The sequence below is a fragment of the Hirundo rustica genome, chromosome 3 (genome assembly GCF_015227805.2).
Source record: "Hirundo rustica isolate bHirRus1 chromosome 3, bHirRus1.pri.v3, whole genome shotgun sequence".
Lineage (NCBI taxonomy): Eukaryota > Metazoa > Chordata > Aves > Passeriformes > Hirundinidae > Hirundo > Hirundo rustica.
In genome coordinates this window covers 9,107,989-9,129,602 of record NC_053452.1, presented here as the reverse complement: position 1 = coordinate 9,129,602, position 21,614 = coordinate 9,107,989, and the positions used below count along the sequence as shown (strand labels likewise).

The 21,614-nt window shown below is 44.7% G+C and overlaps 3 protein-coding genes across 4 annotated transcripts in view; all 3 read left to right on the top strand.

The window, feature by feature from the left end:
* The window catches only part of LOC120751219 (protocadherin Fat 4-like), a 32,056-nt gene extending 27,898 nt beyond the window's left edge, over positions 1-4,158 (top strand). Inside the window, exons 29-33 of the mRNA XM_040060709.1 lie at positions 230-409; positions 1,007-1,226; positions 1,573-1,709; positions 2,393-2,536; positions 3,634-4,158. Of these exons, the coding sequence (XP_039916643.1) occupies positions 230-409; positions 1,007-1,226; positions 1,573-1,709; positions 2,393-2,536; positions 3,634-3,882 (930 nt within the window). The 3' untranslated portion in view covers positions 3,883-4,158. The remainder of the gene's footprint in view (positions 1-229; positions 410-1,006; positions 1,227-1,572; positions 1,710-2,392; positions 2,537-3,633) is intronic.
* Positions 4,159-4,284: 126 nt separating this feature from the next.
* LOC120750588 (protocadherin-18-like) lies at positions 4,285-10,607 on the top strand. Of its 2 annotated transcripts, XM_058419896.1 has the most exons (10): positions 4,456-4,470; positions 4,996-5,323; positions 5,479-5,615; positions 5,784-5,981; positions 6,309-6,403; positions 7,480-7,635; positions 8,193-8,390; positions 8,937-9,059; positions 9,448-9,658; positions 10,128-10,607. In XM_058419896.1, the coding sequence occupies exons 2-10, from the start codon at positions 5,173-5,175 to the stop codon at positions 10,335-10,337; spliced, it is 1,479 nt and encodes a 492-aa protein (XP_058275879.1). In that variant the 5' UTR covers positions 4,456-4,470; positions 4,996-5,172; the 3' UTR covers positions 10,338-10,607. The 2 variants fall into 2 exon arrangements, with proteins under 2 accessions (XP_039915385.1, XP_058275879.1); XM_040059451.1 differs by having other exon boundaries at positions 4,285-5,323.
* Positions 10,608-11,381: 774 nt separating this feature from the next.
* Positions 11,382-20,739, top strand: LOC120751005 (activator of 90 kDa heat shock protein ATPase homolog 2-like). Its single transcript, XM_040060257.1, has 9 exons — positions 11,382-11,504; positions 11,595-11,785; positions 15,336-15,421; positions 16,027-16,141; positions 17,355-17,443; positions 17,647-17,769; positions 18,486-18,587; positions 19,390-19,441; positions 19,678-20,739. The coding sequence occupies exons 1-9, from the start codon at positions 11,425-11,427 to the stop codon at positions 19,851-19,853; spliced, it is 1,014 nt and encodes a 337-aa protein (XP_039916191.1). The 5' UTR covers positions 11,382-11,424; the 3' UTR covers positions 19,854-20,739.
* Positions 20,740-21,614: the final 875 nt, after the last annotated feature.

Genomic DNA, 21,614 nt, shown 5'->3' with positions numbered 1-21,614 from the left:
TTTTCTCCCTGAAAATTGCAGCTATGGGTAGAGACATGGGGGGAGGAAAACAGCTATTTTCTGTGAATTAGAGAAAGCAAGAGACTCTCTTACTGTGCTGAACAAGTTGTATAATTTTGATTCTAAAGTCTACACTACCGTAAGTGGATGGACTATCTGTTACTTTCACATAATTCAAGCAATTGCAGCAAAGCAGTCTCCGAGAGCCTCAATCTTCCTTCCTCCACAGCATTCCCCTGCTACCCAGATTGTGCAGCTGAAAGCTCAGGACAATGACACAGGGAGAAATGGTTTCCTGACATATGGCATTCTCAATGGACATGGACTAAAATTCAGGATAGATGAAACAACTGGAATCCTTTATTCCACGGCCCCCTTTGATTATGAAGAGGAACCCACAGAATACCAGGTTTGCTTTAGATTTTTTACACCTTCTTTATTCAGAACTCTTTATCTTTCTCTTGGAAAACAGACACTTGTGCTTTTGTTTAGCTTGATAAGGCTTGAGTGTTTTCTGCACTGGTTTAGAATTGGAGCATCTCAAGGTGTGAGGCGTTATTAAAACAAACCACAGCCTTTTGTCGATAATGAAATTCAAGCACAGCTCATTGTTCGCCTGCTCTGCCAACACTTCAGCACATGAATAACTAATTTCATAATGACAGCCCATGTATTCAGCACTGTGTGTTGCTTGAACCAGTGCTGGAGTGAGATCTTGCAGATATGATTCTCAGTTAATCTTCTTTTTGTTGTTGACACTGTTGGATATTTTTTATGGTCTTATTTTGCTTCAAGTAAAAATATTTGTTGGCTCTACACAGATAGAGTTTTTCAATTCACCCAAACACTCCTTCAGTTTTCAAGAATCATTTTGAGGTGAATTCAGAACTGGACTTTACATTTCCAATAACATATCAAAGTTTAAAATTCACCGAGATTTTTTTACTCCTTATGCCAAGAACCTCTTTGTATGGCTTCTCATTACCAGTAACTGTGTAACTTACAGGTTGTGGTGTATGCTGAAGATGACGGAATCCCCGAGAAGAAGAGGGGTTACTGCACAGTTGTGATAAAGATCACTGATATTAATGACTGGCCGCCTGTGTTTGATCCAGTGCCTGATTTCAGTGTCCAAGAAAACGTGCCTGTGGGATTCATAGTTGGAAAAATCACAGCATCAGACAGAGACACAGGAGACAATGCCTTTGTTCTGTATAACCTCACAGGTAACAAGGAATTCTGTCACTGCACTGGCACTTTGTTGTCTATAGAATTATGAGCATAATTAGCATTATCTGTGTTATTTCCTAACCTCTTTCCACCAAAGCCAGGAACAGTCAGTTTCACCTGGTTTGGAATATTACTGATTTATGCTCATATAATTTTCAGACCTTGGCTCATGTTTCAAATGCCCATCAAAATACTTCTGCTCTTCTTCTACATTATCCGTACACTACTTAAAAAATTGTTTTGATGCATTTGGGACACAAGTAAACATATAATTTAGGAGTGTAGTTAATTATGTGCTGCTAAGATGTATTAATTGATGATGCTTGTTTAAATCTGTCTCAGGTGATGGAGAAAATATATTTGAAATAGATGAAATACAGGGCATCATTAAGATAAGGAAGTCTCCAGACTATGAAACCATGAATAAATACAACCTTACAGTGACTGCAGTCAACAATAAATCTGCCCCTTTCTACCAGGTAAGAGACCATTACTGTAATGAACAGCGACCCTTCAGAGTGGATTTTGAACCACTGGGAGGGAGCTCTATCCCAGCCATTTATTGTGTAGAATAAATGAGTCACCTCATCGTGTTTAGAGTCAGCCTTCTACAGCCTTTAACCACAGCGAGTAGTAGCATGCTTTAATCATGTGAAATACTTCAAAATTATGCATGGTAGGCTTTGACCCTGAATTGTTTGCTGACTGACCTGTGCTGGGGAAGTGGAGTTCGTGTGCTGCTGTTAGAACTAGAAGTGATGTGATAATTTTTTGTGGGAGAGGAAGAATTTTCAGCAGATTGTTCTAGTTCTGCTGTATTCCTTTTATTTGAAAAGATATTAGATGCTTCTTTAACAGAATCAGAACATGTGTGGCTTCCTTAACTGCATGGTGGAGGTCTCCTAAACACATCCTGTTCTTACTCATTCAGACACCTTTCAAAAAGACTCCTACTGCAACATTGAATTCCTGCCTCTCCTGTTAAAATCCTGTAGTGATCTCTACAGCTGAGTTGACACAATTAAACCCAAACAAATATTTTACTGCAGTGTTTTTGAAGCCTGATTTATAATTTCTGTTGCATGTGCAAGTAAAGAAAAAAACAATGCTAAGTACGAGTTTCTAAACAGTCTAAAATGCATGGCACCATTTTGTTTTCTAGGCAGCCACCCACGTGGGTGTTGCAGTGATTGATGTGAATGATAATGCCCCAGTGTTTGCCCAGAGCTCCTATTCTGCTTCCATAAACATGGTGAATCCTGTGGGCGCTCCTGTTCTCACCGTGAGCGCCACCGACCGCGACCAGGTGATTGCTCCTGTCACCCTGCCACTGCTCTGGCACATCCTGCTCCATTCTCCCGCCATGCAGCACCAAACCCAGCAGGAAGTGAATCCTGCCGAAGTACCAGCTCTGGGAGCTGGAAATCAGGAGTTTTGCTGGCTCTGCCTTGACACTGATGTACTCCCTGGCTCTGGGCATGTTTCCTCAGCTGTATTTCCTTTAATTTTTCCCTTTACTGCACAGAGCTGCATGCGCCAGGCCTTCAGAAACATAGAAGGACGGAAGCGATTTAGTGTCTCTGAAGTTATTTGAACTTTTGAGGTAGAAAAACCTGTAAAAACCAAGCATCATATAGCTGGTTTGAGCAAGAAAATGTCTGCTTGCCAAACTCCTCTGAAGTGTGGCACCCCAGCTGATTCTCTCTGTCCCCATTTTTAAATGTAATTTTGTTTGATATATCTGTACTACACCCATCAAATAGTATCCAGGCACTGGCAGGGATATCCAGTAGTCAACCACATCACCATGACAACATCACTAGTAATTATATCATTTACAAGATGAAACATCTCCAAGTGACAACAAAATAGGTGTAGCAGGTGCCTTCCTATTTCTTCATGCATAATTTTGGTTGGAATAGCTGCAGCTGTGATACATTGCTGCAAATCATCTAACCGCCCTTTTTTAATCAGCCTTTTCAATGATTTTGTATAAAAAAGTGAAATTGCCGTTGAAAATTGCTGAACTGTGGGAGATGTGCATTGAGACCCCAATGAAACTCCTCCCTCAACTGTGCAGAGTGGCACTCGTCCTCCCTGTGCCACCCTCACTACTCTGACTGTGCCCCTCTACACATCTAACTTGTTTTCATTAGAGACTTTTTGCCATGTTTTTACTGTGTAAATGACCAATGTACTGTGTACTTTCTTCTGCGTTGTATTTTGGTTTTGTTTTTAATTTGTATTCATCCTACCATGGCTTTCATTCTTCAAAAAATCACTATCTTCAAAATAATTTCACTAGATACATTTCGATGTTTTTTTGGATCTCTTGTTTCAGTGTTTATCCTACCCTTCCAAACATGCTCCCAGTTCCATGAAATTCCCTTCCTTTCACGGCAGGGGCAAAATGGCCTTATTGAGTATTACATCCTCCCGGATCCCACCGTGAGCCCGTTCTTCCTGATAGAGGATGTGAGTGAGGGGAAGATAATTACAACTGGAAACCTGTCTAGATCTGGAGAGATGCATTTAACAGTGATGGCAAAGGACAAAGGTTCTCCTCCTTTAAATGGCACCACTGTGGTTACTCTGAGTGTGTTTGACAACCGCCCATTCGTTCCTCGCTTCAACGCAAGTGAGATCAGGTGAGGCGTTCATACTGAGTTAAAGAACTGGGATGTGCTCACCAGGGAGTGCAAAGCATAGCAAAGCTGAAGGTCATTTTCATATTTTTCCATGCAGAAGAAAGGACATCAGTTTTAGGGGTTTTTTTTTAAAGCAGAACATAGCAAATTCTGCTACACTTGGGGTTCTGTGAATGTGAGTTGACACATTGCCTTTTATTTCTCTGTTTGCAGCTTTTATAAGCCAGACTCTTGGTCCCTTTTCTCTTGAACACTATAAAATATTTTCCTTATATTTTACTCAAGGATGACCCAAAATCTGGCTGGAAAACCAGGGTTTGCACTGCATTCTGAAAGTTGGACAGATCTGGCAAACAACAGGGAGGAGGGGGCAAGATTTGCCACAGAGAACTCTCTTTGAAAGAGTTACATTTCAAAGCCTGCCTGGGCAACCATTGTTGGCAAATTTAACATTATGATTTATCATTTATTTCCTGCATTAGCGTTTCTGTTTCAGAAAACACTGGAGTGGATTATTTAATTTATGATTTTGCTGTGGCTGAAACATCAGGAAATCTGATTGATTACACTGTTGTATCTGGCAATGAAAGAGGTGAGTACTATCCCCCTTATGGGTTAAAATAGCCAGGAGAACATCATAACCTGTCTTTTGCATGACAGGTGCTGCTGTGCATAAATGAGGAGAGATGGAGAGTATGGATAGAACTTTTTTTAAAGAAAGCAGTACACAGAGAATTTTTTTTCAGTGCTTTTCAGCACTGACTTTGCTGATCTTTGGCTTTAGAAAGGGTGGTAACTTGCTAAGAAGTGCATTCTTTTAATCTTAAATTAGGATAATTTAGAGACCTGGGGGAGCCAAAATAAAAATGTCGTTAGCAAGCAGCTTCCTTCCTGCCAATCACTTTTAGTCCATCGTTTCCTTGCATTTATTTTAAGGCATATTGCAGCTTTGCCCAGGCTCCATTTGGCCCACAACAAAGGAAATACATAGAAACAGAGAGAAAACTTGGAAAGGCATAAAAAATGGAGCTGTGCAAGAAGGAGCTGCAATTCTCCTTATTTGTGAAATCATGCGAAATTCTTTCTCACATTTACTGTTCCTTTATACATTTAATAGCTGTTTGGTGAGGGATAGGAAGCCAGCTGGGATGAGGCCTTTGCTGCTTGGCCGGTGGAAGTGTTGAATTTCACATTGTTCAGAGCAGAGAAGCCATGGAAACATCCCAAGGGCAGCTAAGACACAGAGGTAGGAGGGGGGGTACAAGTGAAATGGCAGCTGTCACAGCAAAAGTGCATGTTTGTCCTTCCAGGTCACTTTAGACTGGATCCTGAGAGTGGTGAGCTGAGAACAGCAGTTAATTTGGACTATGAGGACGTTTCTCAGTATGTGATTTTAATTCAAGCAAACAAAAGAGTCTCGTCTGCTGCACAAGTCCAGCGCTCAGGTAATTTCTTGCCGTGAAGGACGTTTCACGGGAGCAGTGGGCACGCGTTTTGTATTTGCAATCCATACAGGAGTTGTGGTTCTCTCTGACTTGTAAACCTTGATGTGAGAGGTGAAAAGCTGGTGGCCAAGGTGGTTCACTTGTGTTTTTTCCAGGCCTGTTTGCTGAGAACGTGGCCATGCTGACGATCTCTGTGCAGGATGTGAATGAAGAGCCCGTGTTTTCCAGCAATTCCTACTCTGCCCGCATTCCCAACTCTGTGCCCTACAAATACCCTGTCATTACAGTCCAGGTAGAGTATTTCCTGTGCTCTTCACAAGGACAGAAATCCCGTGATAGAGCTGGGTTTCTTCCACTGCATTAAAGGAGCCTTAAATCTGCTCTCAAGAGTTGAGTTTACTGATTGAAGAGCAATGTGCAGCCCAGGCTGAGGGTCACAAATCACCTTTTTTAAACCCAGGCCACAGATCCAGACTCAGGAGACAACGGACTTCTGCTGTACAGCTTAGGAGGAGATCAAATCAACGAATTCGACATCAATGAACACACAGGGCAGATTTTTACAGTTTCTGTGGCGGGAAAGACTGGAACATTTAATCTGGAAGTCCAAGCTGCAGACCAAGGCACAAGAAGACTCACAGCCCAGACAACAGTCAGTGTAAGGAAGATTTTTTTATATAAAATCCTGATTTATTTCCATGTCAGAATTGTAAACAAGAAGGGCTAAGTTTTGTAATGGCAAAACCCAAAAATTATTAACACTGTCAATAGGGCTGTCAGATACACGAATATTTACATACTGGAATTAAGAGGTTGCCATTTTCATTGACATATAAAAATATGTCAGCACAAAACCTGATTTTTGGAGGACTTTGATCTTATATCAGAAAGGTTTTGCTATTGTTTAGTGGGTTGAGGGGTTTTTTTGGTCAACCTATGAGAGGTACAAATGCCTTAGAAAATCTCATCTGTGATTCTTTATTAGGTAACTGTTGATTCCAGTTCCAGTAGCAACATCGTGATGCTGGTGCTTAATCAGAAGATCAACGTTGTGGAAAGAAACAGTGCTGAAGTACAAAGGTATTTTTGAAACTGTGAAGCTTATTCTGGTATAATATCTCATGATAGATTCCGAGTTCCTTTGGGACAGGGGTGTGACAGCCCACAGGGAGCTGATACAGCCAGTGCCCAGGGAAAGCCAGGCCTTCAATTTGACATAGCTCAGAATGATTTGAGCGAATTCACAGGAATCCACCAATTTTTGCCTTGTAAGTTCTTAGCCTGAAGCTGACAAATCTCAAAGAGGTCATTGGACTAGACAATTTCAAGTGACCTCTTCCCACTTCAATGTTTGTGTCATTTTTAGCAGCCTAGGATAAAGGTTTTCATGGATAGCAGGATAAAAATGTGGAGACATAGGGCAGACACCACAAACCAAACCCACCATTGTTACCAGTGAAAACCCCACCTCATGGCACAGCAGCAGAGCTTCTCCAGGACATCCCAGCCCTGCAGGAACGGGGGATTAGCCAGTGATGTGTGATGGCCACCCCACAATTATAACCATAATTGGGCCTTTTGGGCACGTTAACAAGGATGGAAGATCTTTTGTTTGGCTACACATAAACATATATTTACATTGGAAAGATTGAATCCTGCGGTTATGAAGGGAAAAATTTCCACCCTGAAAGTGGGAAAAATTGAGTTTGTGATGTTGGTGTTATTATGGACCAGTTCTTGTTGGCAAAAATTAAGTGGAAAACTTTCTTGGAAGCAGCTGGTGCTGACTGCTACCAGAATTATGGATTAACTGGGCCACTGGTCCAATCCAGCAGGAAATCTCTGGAAAAAGAGAAGACAATGAGGATTTAGACTAAATTTCCCTCCTCCCCACCTTCACTGTTTATAGTAATCTATAGATATTCTTTTCCTCTGCTACTCAATCACTCGACAATTTTGGACAAATTGCTTAATTCCTTTGCTGATGATAATCCTGCATTTTTACATGCTAGATTAAAATACCTGCCAAGGTATTGTTATTAGTATCATTTAATATCTGCCAAGTGTTGTATTAAATACTACTTCATTTAATTTCCAGAGTAAAAGAATCTGTCATTGCCCAGTTATTTAAAAATATTTTCTTCATATGACGCCAGGGTCCTGGAAGATAAACTTGAATGGAACATATATGTGGTTAATATTTATTCCAAGGAGTTTGAAAGAAAAGCAAGGAGCAGCACTAATGAAACCCAAGTAAACTTCATTGCTTTTGATGAGGCCCACCAGGATGTACCTGCAGAAGATGTAAAAAGGTCTGTATGGCACAGTCCGACTTCTGGGGGTCACAGCTTACGCAGACAGGATTTTTTAGAATTCAGAAAGCTGATGCACTATTTACTGAATGCTAACTTTCAGAGTTTGCCAAAAATGTGAGCAAGGCTCTTTCATTGTGCAAAATCAATTTTAAATGTCAGATCAAGGGGAAAAAAAAAAAAAAAAAAAAAAAAAAAAAAAAAAAAAAAAAAGCTGAAGGAGAAAGGATATAATTAAAATATATATTGACCTCAGAATGGCAGAATGCTGATTAAAAAAATCACACTTTAGGTGTATTTTACATTTCTTTGGTAACCTGTCAGTGATGTGGATCTAGTTCATCTGTCCAAGCTCTGCAGCATTTTAGTTTTAGGTCCCAAGCACCAGGGCTGGTTGCTGGAAAACAGAGCTTTTCCTGAATGAAAGACACAACAAGTCCGAACCCTCGGAAAAGGTCTCGGCACACCAGGGAGGGATATTCTGCATTTTCTTCACTACTCCTGCAGCCAAAATGAAGGTCAAGTAAATCACGCACATTTTCCCCTTCTGTCCTCAGAAAACTGAGGGAGCAGAAGGGCGACATTGAGCTGGAGCTGGAGAAGGTGTTTTTAGCATCTGTCAGCACTGCCATCGGCGAGACTCCGGCTGCCCCGGCATCCCCGGAGCTCGTGGCCGCCATCGTGCTCGGTGTGCTGCTCGCAGCCACCTTCATCGCCTTCCTGGCCTATGTCCTGCTGGATCTGAAAAAGAAAAGGTACACAGGGTTGGCCTTGACCATGGCATTTAGATTTACAGCTGATGGGTTTAATTAAGCCTCGACTCGAAAAATCCCTGCTAAATTACTGGCATCTGCAGGGAGCATTGCATGAGATTTGTTACTTTGGATGCACCACACACAACTGAAAGTTCTGTGTTTGTCACACAGCAAAAGCAGAAACAAATACTTCCAAACCAGAGGAATGTGGGCAGCAGAAATTTTAACTGTGAAGGGGGGCACATGAGTCTCTTCCACCCCCATAAATGATGATATCAAGGGAGGTTTTGCTGCTTAACTTCAGTGGCGGCACGGCCACATGGTAGAGGAAAACAATTTCCAGAAGGGAAGCAAACATTTACACTGCTACCATTGTGGAAAAATAGGAAATACTCCAAACTAACCCCCAGAACAACACTGAAAATAAATGTTGTGTATTAAACTTATTACACAAATAATTCGACTTCTGTTTCTAAAACAACTGTAAGGCCAGCCAATCTTCAAAAAGAATTTATTATTATTATTGTTTTAATGTATTATTTTCAGAAAGTATGGGAAACAGGATTTGGTTAAGAAAGTTGAAATTTTGGAGGGCATTGATAACCCATGGGCAGCTGACAAAAATGGAAGTCTGAAAAGCTTAGAGAAACCAGAGCACATGAATAATGGGTAAGTAGATTGCTATTATCACAAACCTGTAAAAAATTGCATATAAAAACTGTGGCTCTAGTTTATTCTGGTACCATAGGAATTCCCTTGGATCTTCCACTAGGCTATAGGTCCATTTTTAAGGACCTTTAGGATGATAACTTAAGTATCTCTACACTTGAAGGAAGTTAATACCTTTTAATCTTGTATCAAAGGGAAATTCCTACTACTCTGTAGCAAATTGTTAATCCTAGTGCAGAAAAGACCCTTCAGGATACAAGAAGCTACTTAATTCCCCTGGGTAAAATCCCACTGATTTTGAGAGCAGGGTACACGCTGCTCTTAGCTGTGGAAAGGCTCAGATTTTTGTCTCAGCTCAAAGTGCTGTGAATTCTCTGAACTCTCTTAGGAGAACTGAGATGATGTCATTTGACAACCTGGAAGGCACCAGAGGAGATGATGCTGAAAAGGATGAAATTCAGGCCCCTGAAAAAGACAATTACCTGGAGACGGTGCTGCTGGATTACAAGGGTGAAAGGGAGCAAAATGGAGCACCTGAAAAAGCTGCTGAAAGTAGAAATGTGGAGGCCCAGCCCACTGTGGGATTCACAACAGAACAGGTAACGAGCTTTTTGATTGCAAAGCATGGAGTGAAAGGTATTTTATTGTCATTCATCAAATAACTGAAGGAACGATCACAAAAGTAAATCTGATGGAGAAAAAAAAAAAAAAAATCTTGTAAAGTAATCCCTGGAAGCGTTCAACGCCAGGCTGGACAGGGGCTGGGAGCAACCTGGTCTAGTGCAAGGTGTCCCTGCCCATGGCAGGGAGGTTGGAGCTGGACAATCTCTTATGGTCCCTTCCACCCCAAACCATTCTATGATTCTGTAAAAAATCTTAGAGCAGGGGCTGTTTGTCCCTGCCTAGAAGAAGGAGCAGGACTTTTCATTCAGAGGTGATGACTCCCTTCTGTCTTTATGGAATGTGAACAGTAAAGGGCTGACAATTTTATGATTTCTACTGTTTATAATTTCTCTACACTCAACCGTTTGTTGCTTTCTGCCTCACCCGCATTATGACTTTTTGCAGGATTCCTTTCCGACAAACCAGAAGCCAGCTGTTTCCTTAACACCTCATCCCACATTGCCTGACTCTGAGAAAGGACTGAAAGGAGTTAAATTTTCAGAGGTGGCGGTGATTTTGGATGCAGAGCCTGGAGATGATGAGCCTGGAGATGAGGAGTCTGATGAAGGCAATGAGTCTGAAGGCGATGAGCCCAATGATGATGTATCTCTCTGATAGGAACACTCGATGAAGAAAATTTTTAGAAAAACCACAATGAGACTCATTGGAACAGCTCAGAATTAACTGAGTAATAAGAATATGGGAATGTTATTCAGATTTAAATTCTGCTGCTGTTGCAAGGATGTGTAAGGAAAGGACAAGCAATACGCGGGAAGGGCTGCAGTGCCGTACTGCAGGGTCGCTTCCCCAGCAGCAGCGCTGTCTCGCGCTGTATTTCATTTCTTTTGGCACGTGTCAAATGGGCAAGACAATAAACCCGATTCCAGAGGCTTTGCCTTGTCATTGCTTCAGATGGAGTAATTTTGGGCCATCGATTCTTCTGCTCTTCTGCGCAGAAGTGTCCGCAGCGCTTGAAAACGAGAGTCTGTTTTCTAATTTTCCCGGTTGTTTTTTGGTTTTTTTTCCCTCCTCTCCTCTTTTCCAGTTAGGCGGTGCCTTCCCCCCGGAGCTGGGAGCAGCCCCGAAGGAGCGGCTCTTCCCGGGCACAGGAGCGGGCTTTTCCCGGGCACAGGAGCGGGCTTTTCCCGGGCACAGGAGCGGCTTTTCCCGGGCACAGGAGCGGCTCTTCCCGGGCACAGGAGCGGGCTTTTCCCTGGCACAGGAGCGGCTCTTCCCGGGCACAGGAGCGGCTCTTCCCGGGCACAGGAGCGGGCTTTTCCCCGGCACAGGAGCGGCTCTTCCCGGGCACAGGAGCGGGCTTTTCCCCGGCACAGGAGCGGGCTTTTCCCCGGCACAGGAGCGGGCTTTTCCCGGGCACAGGAGCGGCTTTTCCCCGGCACAGGAGCGGCTCTTCCCTGGCACAGGAGCGGCTCTTCCCTGGCACAGGAGCGGGCTTTTCCCGGGCACAGGAGCGGCTCTTCCCGGGCACAGGAGCGGCGGGTGAGGCCCGCAGCAGCGCAGCGGCTCCGCGCGGCGCCGCCGTTCCCTCCGCCCTCCGCGCCGGGAGGCAGGGCCGGGCCGGGCCGGGCCTCGCCTTCCTCCTCCTCCTCCTCCGGCGGGGCGGGGAACTTTCTGGCACCTTCTGGCGGTGCCGGCGGAAGCGGCGGGGAGGGAGGCGGCTCCGCGGGGCCGGGGCAGCGCCATGGCCAAGTGGGGCCAGGGGGACCCGCGCTGGATCGTGGAGGAGCGGGCGGACGCCACCAACGTGAACAACTGGCACTGGTGAGCGGCGGGAAGGGGAAGGGGAAGGGGAGGAGGGGCGGGGTGGGGGGCGATGGGCGGCCGGCGCTGACCCCGCCGCTCCCGGGGCAGGACGGAGCGGGACGCCACCAGCTGGTCCAAGAGGAAGCTGAAGGAGGTGCTGGAGGGGCTGGTGGTGGAGGACGAGGCCGGGCGCTGCGAGATCGGCGACCTCAAACACGTGGAGGGCGAAGCGTCCTGCAACAGCCGCAAAGGGAAACTCATCTTCTTCTACGAGTGGAACCTGCGCCTCAGCTGGAAAGGTACCGGGGGGAAGGGGGTGCGAGGGGCGGTGGCGCCGGCGCGGGCACCGCTGGTCCCCGTTGCCATCGGGAGCCGTCCCTCTGCAGAGGAGCCTGTCCCCTCCGGGCTGGGAAAACGGGAACGGCTCGGTGAACTGCAGTGACTCAGTCGTGGGGAGATCGAGGGAGCCACGTGGGCCTGGACTGGATAAATGCGTATTCTAAATAACCTTGAAACCCGAGCTTGGCTCTTTCCCCTTCACCCGGGCTTTTCCCACCACATATTCCTTAGCACCGCGTTCCCGGTGTACCAGCACGGCGTTATTCACTTTGCTTTGCAAGGAGTGAATGCCTGCGGTGCGGTCTGGGGATACTGACAGCAGAGTGTGAAGTAAAAACCGGGGCCGCTTTACTGCCACCGTTCCCAGATTACAGCTCCCTGTGTGCTCCGTGCCTGTGGAGAGCAGGAAAACCTAGGAGACGTCACACTTACAGCTGTTTCCAAAAGCTAACTGTAGTTTACATTGAGGATTACGAATTATATGAGGATAAAACTCCTTAGTGGGAAATAGAAATAATTCTTGATTATTTGGGATACTGGGGGCTGTGCCCGTGCGTTTTTTCGTTTTGCCATATCCGTTTGTAACCCCAGCTCTTGGAGTTGCCCTCCGCTGTGCTTGTCCCATGACAAGCTCTTTGTTTTGCAGTTTGGCTTTTGGCGATCCTAAGGAATTCTTTCCATTTATTATATACCTGAAACCTGACAGCGAATCGTGGCCCGTGTCTTGCACTGCAGTAAGAAGCAGGAGCAGCTGATGGAATGAGCGGGCACGGGAAATTGTCCCTGGATATTGTAGTGCCGAGTGACAGGCTGTGCTTCCCCAGATACTGCCCGTGTTCCTCAGCCCCCGGGTGGGGAGATTTGCCTGACTGGAATATTGCTGAGACCAGAACAGGAATTGGAAGTCTGCACCACGACAAGAGGGGAATTTAAACTTAAGTATTGTTGTTTGTTTTAGAGAGTTTTATGTGTTCTCAGTGTATTACAAACGAAGACCATACTTAGAGCTGTGGTGTAAATGTTAGCAGAGGCAAATATTCTTGTGCAGTTTAAATCAGTGTAGATAAAAGAATTGTAATCAGCTTTTTGACTTCTTTAAGTTCAGCTAAAATCACCTTAAGCTTTAAACAGAGGTTAGTTTGGCTTTGTGTGGTTTATTTCAGAGTACAACGTTAGAAGCAGGCAGACAGCATTTTGTATTTCTAAGGAAGTTCTCTCCAGACTGTTTCTGCACAAGGTGTTTATGCTGGTCAGTGTTTTGAGACAGCTCTGACTTGTGCTGGCTGCTTTGCTGTGCTGAGTGGATCATGGCCTTGAGAGCTTAACTTTAGAGTTTCAAATTTCCTACTACACAGGAAATTCTAAAAAAAAACCCCAGAGGCTGATGATTTTTTTTGGTGATAGCCATCATGTTGTGTGTTTTGAGAGCTCTAAATTAGAAGTGAGAGTTCAGATTGAACTACAAAGCTGTAATTAGTTAGACAAGTCTTTAAGGATAACTGGGACTTCAAGCTATGATTAAAATGTGGGTATGTAAGGACAAATGATAAAAATCCTGAGATTTGCAGCTGCTTTGGAAAGTCCAGTGTTGGAAAAACTGTGCTTAACAATTTAGATAAGAGAGTAATGAGAAAGTGAGGGACTGAGCATACTTAATGGCACCAAAATTGAGCAGAATGGCTGTTATATCATTTTTTAGAGGATGTAGTGAGGATTTCAATGGATCATTCCACATTGTGGTGAAAGCTTTGTCCTTTTAAAGCAGGTATTTCAGCGGTGTGTTACAGCTGGGTCATTCTGAGATGTGTGCTTCACACTGGACTGGCAGGAAAGCAAAAAATAATTTTTTCTCAGGTCTGTAATTGAATTCCAATGCAATTCCACCACAATTTGATTGACTGACAGAAAGGCAGTAAAGCTTTGTTTATGTTACAGTGGTAGTGAAAATGCAGAGCTGCTTTGACATTCTGCCTGTGTCATGTTGATTCACCAGCTGTTTGCTCACTGCTTGGACTTTGCTGCCCAGCACAGGCGCTGTCACTGTGAAACTTTATTTTAGGAGTTCTGAAAATTGCTAATAGGATTAGCTGAATGAAGTCAGGCTTGTGTTTTACTCCCCAAAACTCCTTCCTGCAGGCCTGCACTTCCTTTCTGGGAAGAGCAGCCAAAAATAAGATGGATTTTACTGTCTGCAAAGACCACGTTGTGTGGTTTTCCTGTACCGATCCCGGTGCTGGAAGGGAGCAGGGAAGAGCACACTGAGGTGGTTTGTGGGCCCAGGAGGGTTTCAAGGATGCAATGAACCAGTTCCCGTGGCTTTACTGAGTGACCCGTTCTCCTGGGGACGCCAGGGCTGAGTTCTGCCGTCCCTGTGCGGACGTGGCCGTGCAGCCGTGGATGTGCAATCCCTCTGCGTGTTGTGCAATCCCTCACTGCCTCTGACCCGAGTGGGGAGGGATCTCTGCACTTTGCGTTCCCACCAGCCCTTCGCTCTTCTCCTGCCAGGAGACACCTGGGCGCTCGTGGGAGTCCCTCGCTGGGATCTGCGGTGCCCTGCCACTGAATGGGGACTCAGGGAGTAACTGAAACAATGAGGGTGATGGTCAGGAACAGTGGGGTCCAGGTGGCTCCTGTGAAAGTGAGAATCCCCGGGAATTCTGCATCCTCCTTCCTGATAATCCCCCTTGTGCAGTCGTGCTCAGCCCCGGGCTGTTGGAATTGGAGAGTTTTGCTGATGAAGCACCTTGTTGGATTTTTAATGTTCTGACACTGAGCTGACAGACCTGCCTGTTTCTGCTTTCTGAAGAGATTTTATCTGATCCAATTAGCGAGTTAATTGAAATAACAAAACGCTTTTGCGAGGCAAAGGGGAAGAGTCTTCAGTGTGATCTTTTCAGTGTAGATCTGAGGCGGGGCAGCTCAGTGGGATGGGCCTTGGCCCCGAAGGATCAGAAGTGGAGCCTAATTCCTGTCCTCGCTGAGCCTTTCTGCAGGGTGCAGGGATTGTAAAGTGGTTAAAAGTAGTATCAGCTGCTCTAGATGTGCACGCGAATTTCCTCTTTAACAAACGCCAGTTGTGTACCTCTCCATTATACACATGTATATTTCCTGGTAACATTGCCGCGTGTTGGGAGTTCTCACACGGCATTCCAGGGAGCTTCTGAATCCAGAGCAGACACGTTCAGGGGAAAAGGAGACGATTTTCCCCTGCCCACCCTTAGGTGCACGTTCAGTGCTGGAGACAGGCTGTAAAGGGCTCAGAGCAGGTGACAGCTGCAGGGGAGAGCAGTGCAGGGAGCAGGTGTGTCCCTGTCCGTCCCTGGGTGCACCTGCATAGGGAACACGGCTCCCAGGAGAGGCTCAGGTTGCTCTTCAGTCCCTTGAAATGAGCCTTGAGGCAACTCCCTTCAGGTAACACCTTTGTACAACCGAGTTCCAAGTGTCAAACTCGCTGCGGGGGGGGAAAAGAGTTTTTAATGATGCATTTAAGAATTCGTTATGTTAATACAGGTACAGTGAAAGAGTCTGGTGAGAAACATAAGGGATCTGTTGAAATTCCTAACCTGTCAGAAGAAAATGAGGTAGATGATACAGAGGTAGGTGTGCAACACTGGTATGGCTGTATAGGTCCACAACCCTTAAACAAACTTCATCAACACCTCGGCATTGTGTTTTGATTTATCCTGTTATTAAGCGGGGTAATTGCACGTGGATAGTTTACTTCATGCTTTTGTTTATTATATGTGGATTAATGCCCTACTGTGTTCTCAAATTTTCCAATGAGGAATGTGCAGTTTGCTTTGCTAATAATTATCGATTCTGATGCTATTTTAACTACAAATTTGAGAAGAACTCTGCTTGTAAGTTTTTAAAAAACCCCCAAATCGACACAGCAAACCACCCCCAGCCCTAAGACGTTCAGGAATCTCTGTGTTGGTTGGACAGTGGTTGATCCTGGGCTGCCACAGACCCTTCAGCCTCTGCTGAGAAGCAGCTCTTGGTGAACGAGACTGAGTGGAGATACTACATTTATTTATGTCTTAAGAGGACTTTTTCTTAGCAAAGGTTGGCTGCCCCAAGGTCATGAATTAGAAATTGCAGCTGTCCTCTGAGCAGAGTAAACAAAGCCCAAACGATCTCCTTTGTTGGCAGAACCCAAAAGGCTGGGGGCACTTAGATGCTGCCATTTTTCTGTTTCTAGATAAATGTGAGCAAGAAGAAAGGGGAAGGTGATGTTCTGAAGGACCTGATGAGAACTGAAGGAACCACCAAAGTCAGAGAGGCCCTGAGGGACTACCTGAAAGCACTTAAAACAGGTAAATTAAACCAGATGAATTAATCAGCACCTTAGGAGTGTTCCTGTGCAGGAACACTCCCGTGAACAGCTTGGTCAGATATTCACAGATCCCTGGGTTCCTACTGGTTTTATTTTTAACTGTCACCAGCTGAGATGAATTATGTCAGTCCTGACACTCAGGAGCTTTTTTGCTCTCAAAAGTGGCCGTGTCCAGAAGGTTCTGCAGTGACTGAGGCTGTGCTGGCTCACACAGCTCAGCTTGGCCCTGCTTGGACTGGCCAATATTAGGATTTCTTTTTGTTGCCTAATTTTAAAAGCTGCCTTCCTTGTCTGAACTGCTGCCTTATTTTTGTGTCTGTTTTAGTTATTAATTAAATTAGTTGTTTTCTAGAATTTCTGAAATGCTGTCTTTATTTCTATTCTTTAATCTGCAAATACATTCTCTGTTCATCTTTAAGCTTGCCACTGTCGTTTGAGTTTTAAGGTTTTATTATCATAAACTTAGTAAATTTACAAGTTTTCACTTCTAAACCAAAGGTGAACCAAATTTAAATTTTCCTTTCTATTTTTTGAACTGTGGTATTTTTGTGAATTACAGCTCTTTCCAAGAACCAGGGAAAGTATGTTAAAAAAAAAAACCTGATGCATTTACAGCCTGTAGTCAAATTGTTATCAGGTGCATGTCTGATTGTGAACTGCTTTGTTAAATTATTACCTCTTTTTTTTTTGTTTTGGTTTGGGTTTTTTTGTCAAATGCTGTGTAGTTTTCCCAAGTTGGATCCAGCAATTTTTGGCTTGAGAAATTACTGTGTATGATTTTTAGGGTATCTGAAGGTTCTTTTAACACTTGAAACTCAGAGGGCAGCAGCCTCTGACAGGGATGGCTCCTGCATGGAGTGTACTGAGTTTCACTCCAGTCTCCTGCCAAACTTAGAAGGATTTCTTTGGGTATTATTTCTCTTTGATCTGGACATCTGCTGTGCTGCCAGAAGTCTGTGCAGATGTTACTGATTTGGGGTCAGGTAACTTGGAAAAGCCTTTTGAAGGGAAATTGCTGTCAGGCCTATTCCTGGTGGAAGCATAAGGGTAAAAACTGGGGAAACCGGATTGGGGTTTATGTCCTGCACAGTTCTACCCATTCTCCGGGGTTTTGGTGATCTTCATCGAGTATCTGAATGTCAGGGGGGTTGAACAGCTCAGTTTCACACTGAAAATGCTTTTCTGCATTACAGAGTTCACCTTGGGAATGATTCTGCCAACAAAAGCTCCTGTTGGTCAGGAACTGGCCACGGAGCACAAACCAAGTGGGAGCACGGTGCAGGTACGCTGGCTTCAGGTTTTTCCAGGGAATTCAGTGACTCCTGATTAATGACACTGCTGAGTAAATACAGGAATGCAGTGTGTGACTGCCATGTAGTCACACGCTGTGTTTGAGAATGTCCTGGTGGGTCTTGCCCTGCCAGCACTTTTTAAGGGTCAAGATCTTGCACTCATTAATTCCTGTGGATTTTGTTTGCTTTGCAGGACCCTGTTACACCACAGTGCCTGGATATGGTTGGAGTAAAAATTCCAACAGTGAGGATACATATGAGGGAAGTCTTCAACTCTCCAGCTGATGAACTTTACAGCATCTTTACAAAGAAGGAAGTAAGTGATACTTTCAGGAAGCATTTCAACTGACTGCTGAAGAGTTGTGTAAGTAATGAACACGTCACAGTGTCAAGTACAAACTCCATTTGATGAAAGTTTATTGGGCTGCCTTAGACCTTTTTTTGCCAGTTGTTCCCTTAACAGAGTGAAGCTGCTTTGTTATGGGTGCAGCTTCCTTGTGCTGTCCTTAAAAGCTTTTCTCTTTGATGGAGGTTTTGTTGAGGAGCCTGAAGGGCTCAGTAATGGCACTGCTGTTACCCACAGCTTAATTAGATTAATTACTGGAGGTGATGATACTGTTGCTTATAGGGTATGAACCACACAATCACTGATTTTGGGATTGTGTCCTTCAAACGAGTCTGGGCTGGTATTGGAGAACTTTTAAATTACAATCCCAGGGCTACCTCTGGGAACCAGAAATGGCTCTTAGCAGCTCTTCTGCACCTTCCTAAAGCTGCTGCTCCATTTCCCTCATTTCCCAGTCTGGGAACTGTGTCTACAGCTGTGGATGTGCTGGGGGCAGAGCCTGTGCTGGTCTCTTTTTACCAGTGCTAGTTTCTCAGCATTAATATTCTCACCACCCCAGCAATGCTGTATGAAATCAAAAGCCTGATGAAGTGTTTAAAGACTCCCAGGTGTATCAGAGTTGTTAATTCCTGCAGCACCCCTCCCTTGTGTCCCAGCATGGTGCAATTTGTGTTTTTCTTTGTTAGTTGGTACAGAAGTTCTCCAAGTGCCCAGCCGTGATTGAAGCAGAGAAAGGAGGCAAACTTCAGATGTTTGAGGGCTGTGTCAGCGGTGAATACACAGAACTGGTAAAAAGCTCCTACTCTACTTGAAAAGGGGGGGGGGAGGGTGGCGCCTTCTCTAAGATAAAAAGCAGCGTAAATTTGTAAATTTCAGCTTCTTCAGGGCGTATTTCAGTTCCTCTGTTTCAGAGCCAGACAGCCGCTGTGTTGTTGCATGGTTTTTCTGTCCCATCAGAAGAGCAGGGACTGACCACGCTGAAGGACCTGCATGGGGAGCACAAAACCCAGCACAATCCTTTTGTAACTGAGAGGGGGGAGAAAGCAGGTTTAGGGTTTATCTCCCAAATCCCTATCCCTTTTTAACTGGGGAAATGATCTCTCTTCTATTCAGGGCAAGTGTTACCCTGTCCCAACTGAATGCTGGTGCAAATAGAAGGGAAAAACCTGATAATTAGAACTCAGCTGCATTTTTGAAATGTCCTAAAAACCATTTTCATCTGCAGGAGCGCCTTACTCGTGTACTGGGCCAGGCTGGGTTGTGTAACACAAACCACTCGGTCACACTTGAAAATTTCGGTGGGGAAAACTGGGCTTGTCCTCGTTTCAAAGTCCTCATGAAAATCAGTGTTTTATGTGTAGTGACCAATGAGTCCTGGTCTGTTCCCACAGCAAAAACACAACAATGGAACGCAGCACACTGAAAGCTCCATGAAAACAATTTATTTCAAATACCAAACCCCAGTCTTGCCCTCGTTTACACACGTGTCCAATATTCCGTAAGATAACGCCCCTCTCCCTGTATTTCAGGGAGAACTGTAACGGGAATTCTCTCAGGCGCTAACAAGCTGAACCTGCTCATCTTCCACAGGTCCCAAGCCAAAGAATTGTCCTGAAGTGGCGGTGTAGGAGCTGGCCTGACGGTGAGTTTCTCCCGGGATCTCTGCTATCGGAGGGCTCCTTTGCAGGGAGAAGGACCAGAGGTGGCAGGGACCAGCCTTGGCTGGACGCTGCCCTGCTCCACGTCCTGGGAGAACAGCCCGGTCCAGAGAGCTGTGAAAAGAGGCTGTGCTCGGACAGACACAGCAGAGAGGGAAGCAGCACCAAGTGCCATTCTTTAAACAGCACTTCACTGAAGGGTCCTGTTTTCCTCCCTCAGAACATTATGCAACAGTGGCCTTGACCTTCCAGGACCTGGCGGCTCAGTCGGAACTGGAGCTGGAATGCAAAGGGGTTCCCGTCGCCCATGAAGAGAGTACAAGACAGTGTTGGAAGAAGCAATATTTTGAAGAAATACATATTTTACTGCAGCAATCAAAAGACACCATGATATGATAACAGCGCTGTAGTTTTGTTAGGGCATTACTTTTTATACTTTGTTAACATTTGGTTTTCTAAAAAAAAAAAAATAATTTATTTGTGGGAAGAATAAAGACCCACTTCTCTGAGACTGTACATAGTTTAAGCACTATTTATGGGTTTTTAGGGAATGAGAGGCAAGTCAGAGCGTATATAAACAGCTTTACTTGGGGACAGTGAGCTCTGTCCTGCTTGCCTCAACTTCAGAGAGTGAAAATGATTGAGCTGCAGTGAGTCCTGCCCTCAGAGGTAGGTGAGCTACACCAATCAATAAGGAAGCATTTCAAGTTCCTTAATACTCAAGAGTATCAAGTGGCAAAATTAAATCCTGTATGAGGCGGAGTTCCCAGCAGAGGTGAGCTGAAAGGGATTACAAAACTGCTGATCCATTTCAAGAAATGGGGGGGATCATTTACAGCCTCGTGGAATACTTGCCTAGATGCTTTTAACTGCAGACTGTTTGCAGCTGCAGTTTTAGGAAAGATAATTAACAATGTCATGTAATTATTAGGTCTGCATGCACTGTACTCCCTTACTTGACCTCAGTGTGACATTTATTTGGGAAGAAACAAACAGTAGTAGTGCTTGCTTTCTGCAGTTCTGTAAAACCTTCCACTGAAGTGATTTACAGCCCTCTGCAATGCTGTACCTCAAAGAGAACAACTGTTAAGAGAATTTTGACAGGAACAAATTGTAATTCCTAATTAAACCACTTCCAGGTGAGCAAGGATAACTTAGTTCTCAAATGCTTTTTAAATAAAGTGTACAAATGAAGTATGCAATCTGAAACAAATTGACCACACTAGGGCAGGCTGCCTTTGGAAAACATGCTTGGCTCAATAAAAATGTTCCTTTACATCAAGCTGATTTTCTCCATCAAGTGATAGTGCCACACTAAATCAGTTTCTTACAAGTCAAGTCCTATACATTTTGTCTTTAAAGAATGCCAACACATGGCAAAGTTAGCACCCAAAAAGCTTCCGTCATCCCAAGGATACAGAGGGTTCTCCTGCAGTTTTCAGTTTGTTTTTAACAACCCCTCTGAACTGAGGTGAGGGCTGAGGTAGTAAAAAGAACAAAGTCCCCACAGTGACAGGAGAGGCACAGAGCAGTTCCTGGCTGTTGCTGCTTTAAGTGTCCATGTGCGAGGTGGAGAACAACCTCTTGAGTAAGGTTGTAATTTAGCATCTGTTTCTGAATGGTCAAAATCTAGTTACTTTTTTCCCCCAGAATATTCAAGGAAGAAAAGCCTGATGTTTTGAATACAGAAATTATTTAGGGCAGTGGCTGACAGAGGGAAATTATGGTTTAAGACAGTTCAGGCTTCAGCAGGTTTGTGGGTAGATGGTTGAAGAGATTTTGCAATGATTTAATCCTTGAGAGTAGGTGGTTCTATGCAATTCCAAGTTTCTTCCAACAGTGAAACTGCAGCCCCAGTACTCTCTGGGAATTGTGCCTCACCCACTTTCCCATCATGACTGAAATCCCCTGGTTTTCCTGTCTCCTTGCCCTCGCTGGAGTGGAGCAATTGCCAGCCACAGGCGTTAGAAAAGACAGGACTTACTTGTGCTTCCAGCGGTGCAGTCCCTGCTCCAGGTGTGGGGCTGCCAAACCCCACAGAAAACCAGGAGGAGCGGCTCCGTACCCCTCTGAAACCAGTGCTAACATTCCTCCTAGACTTCCCAATGAAAAGGAAAAAAAGCTAGATGATGATTAGCTGAGGAAGGCAAAGAGAAA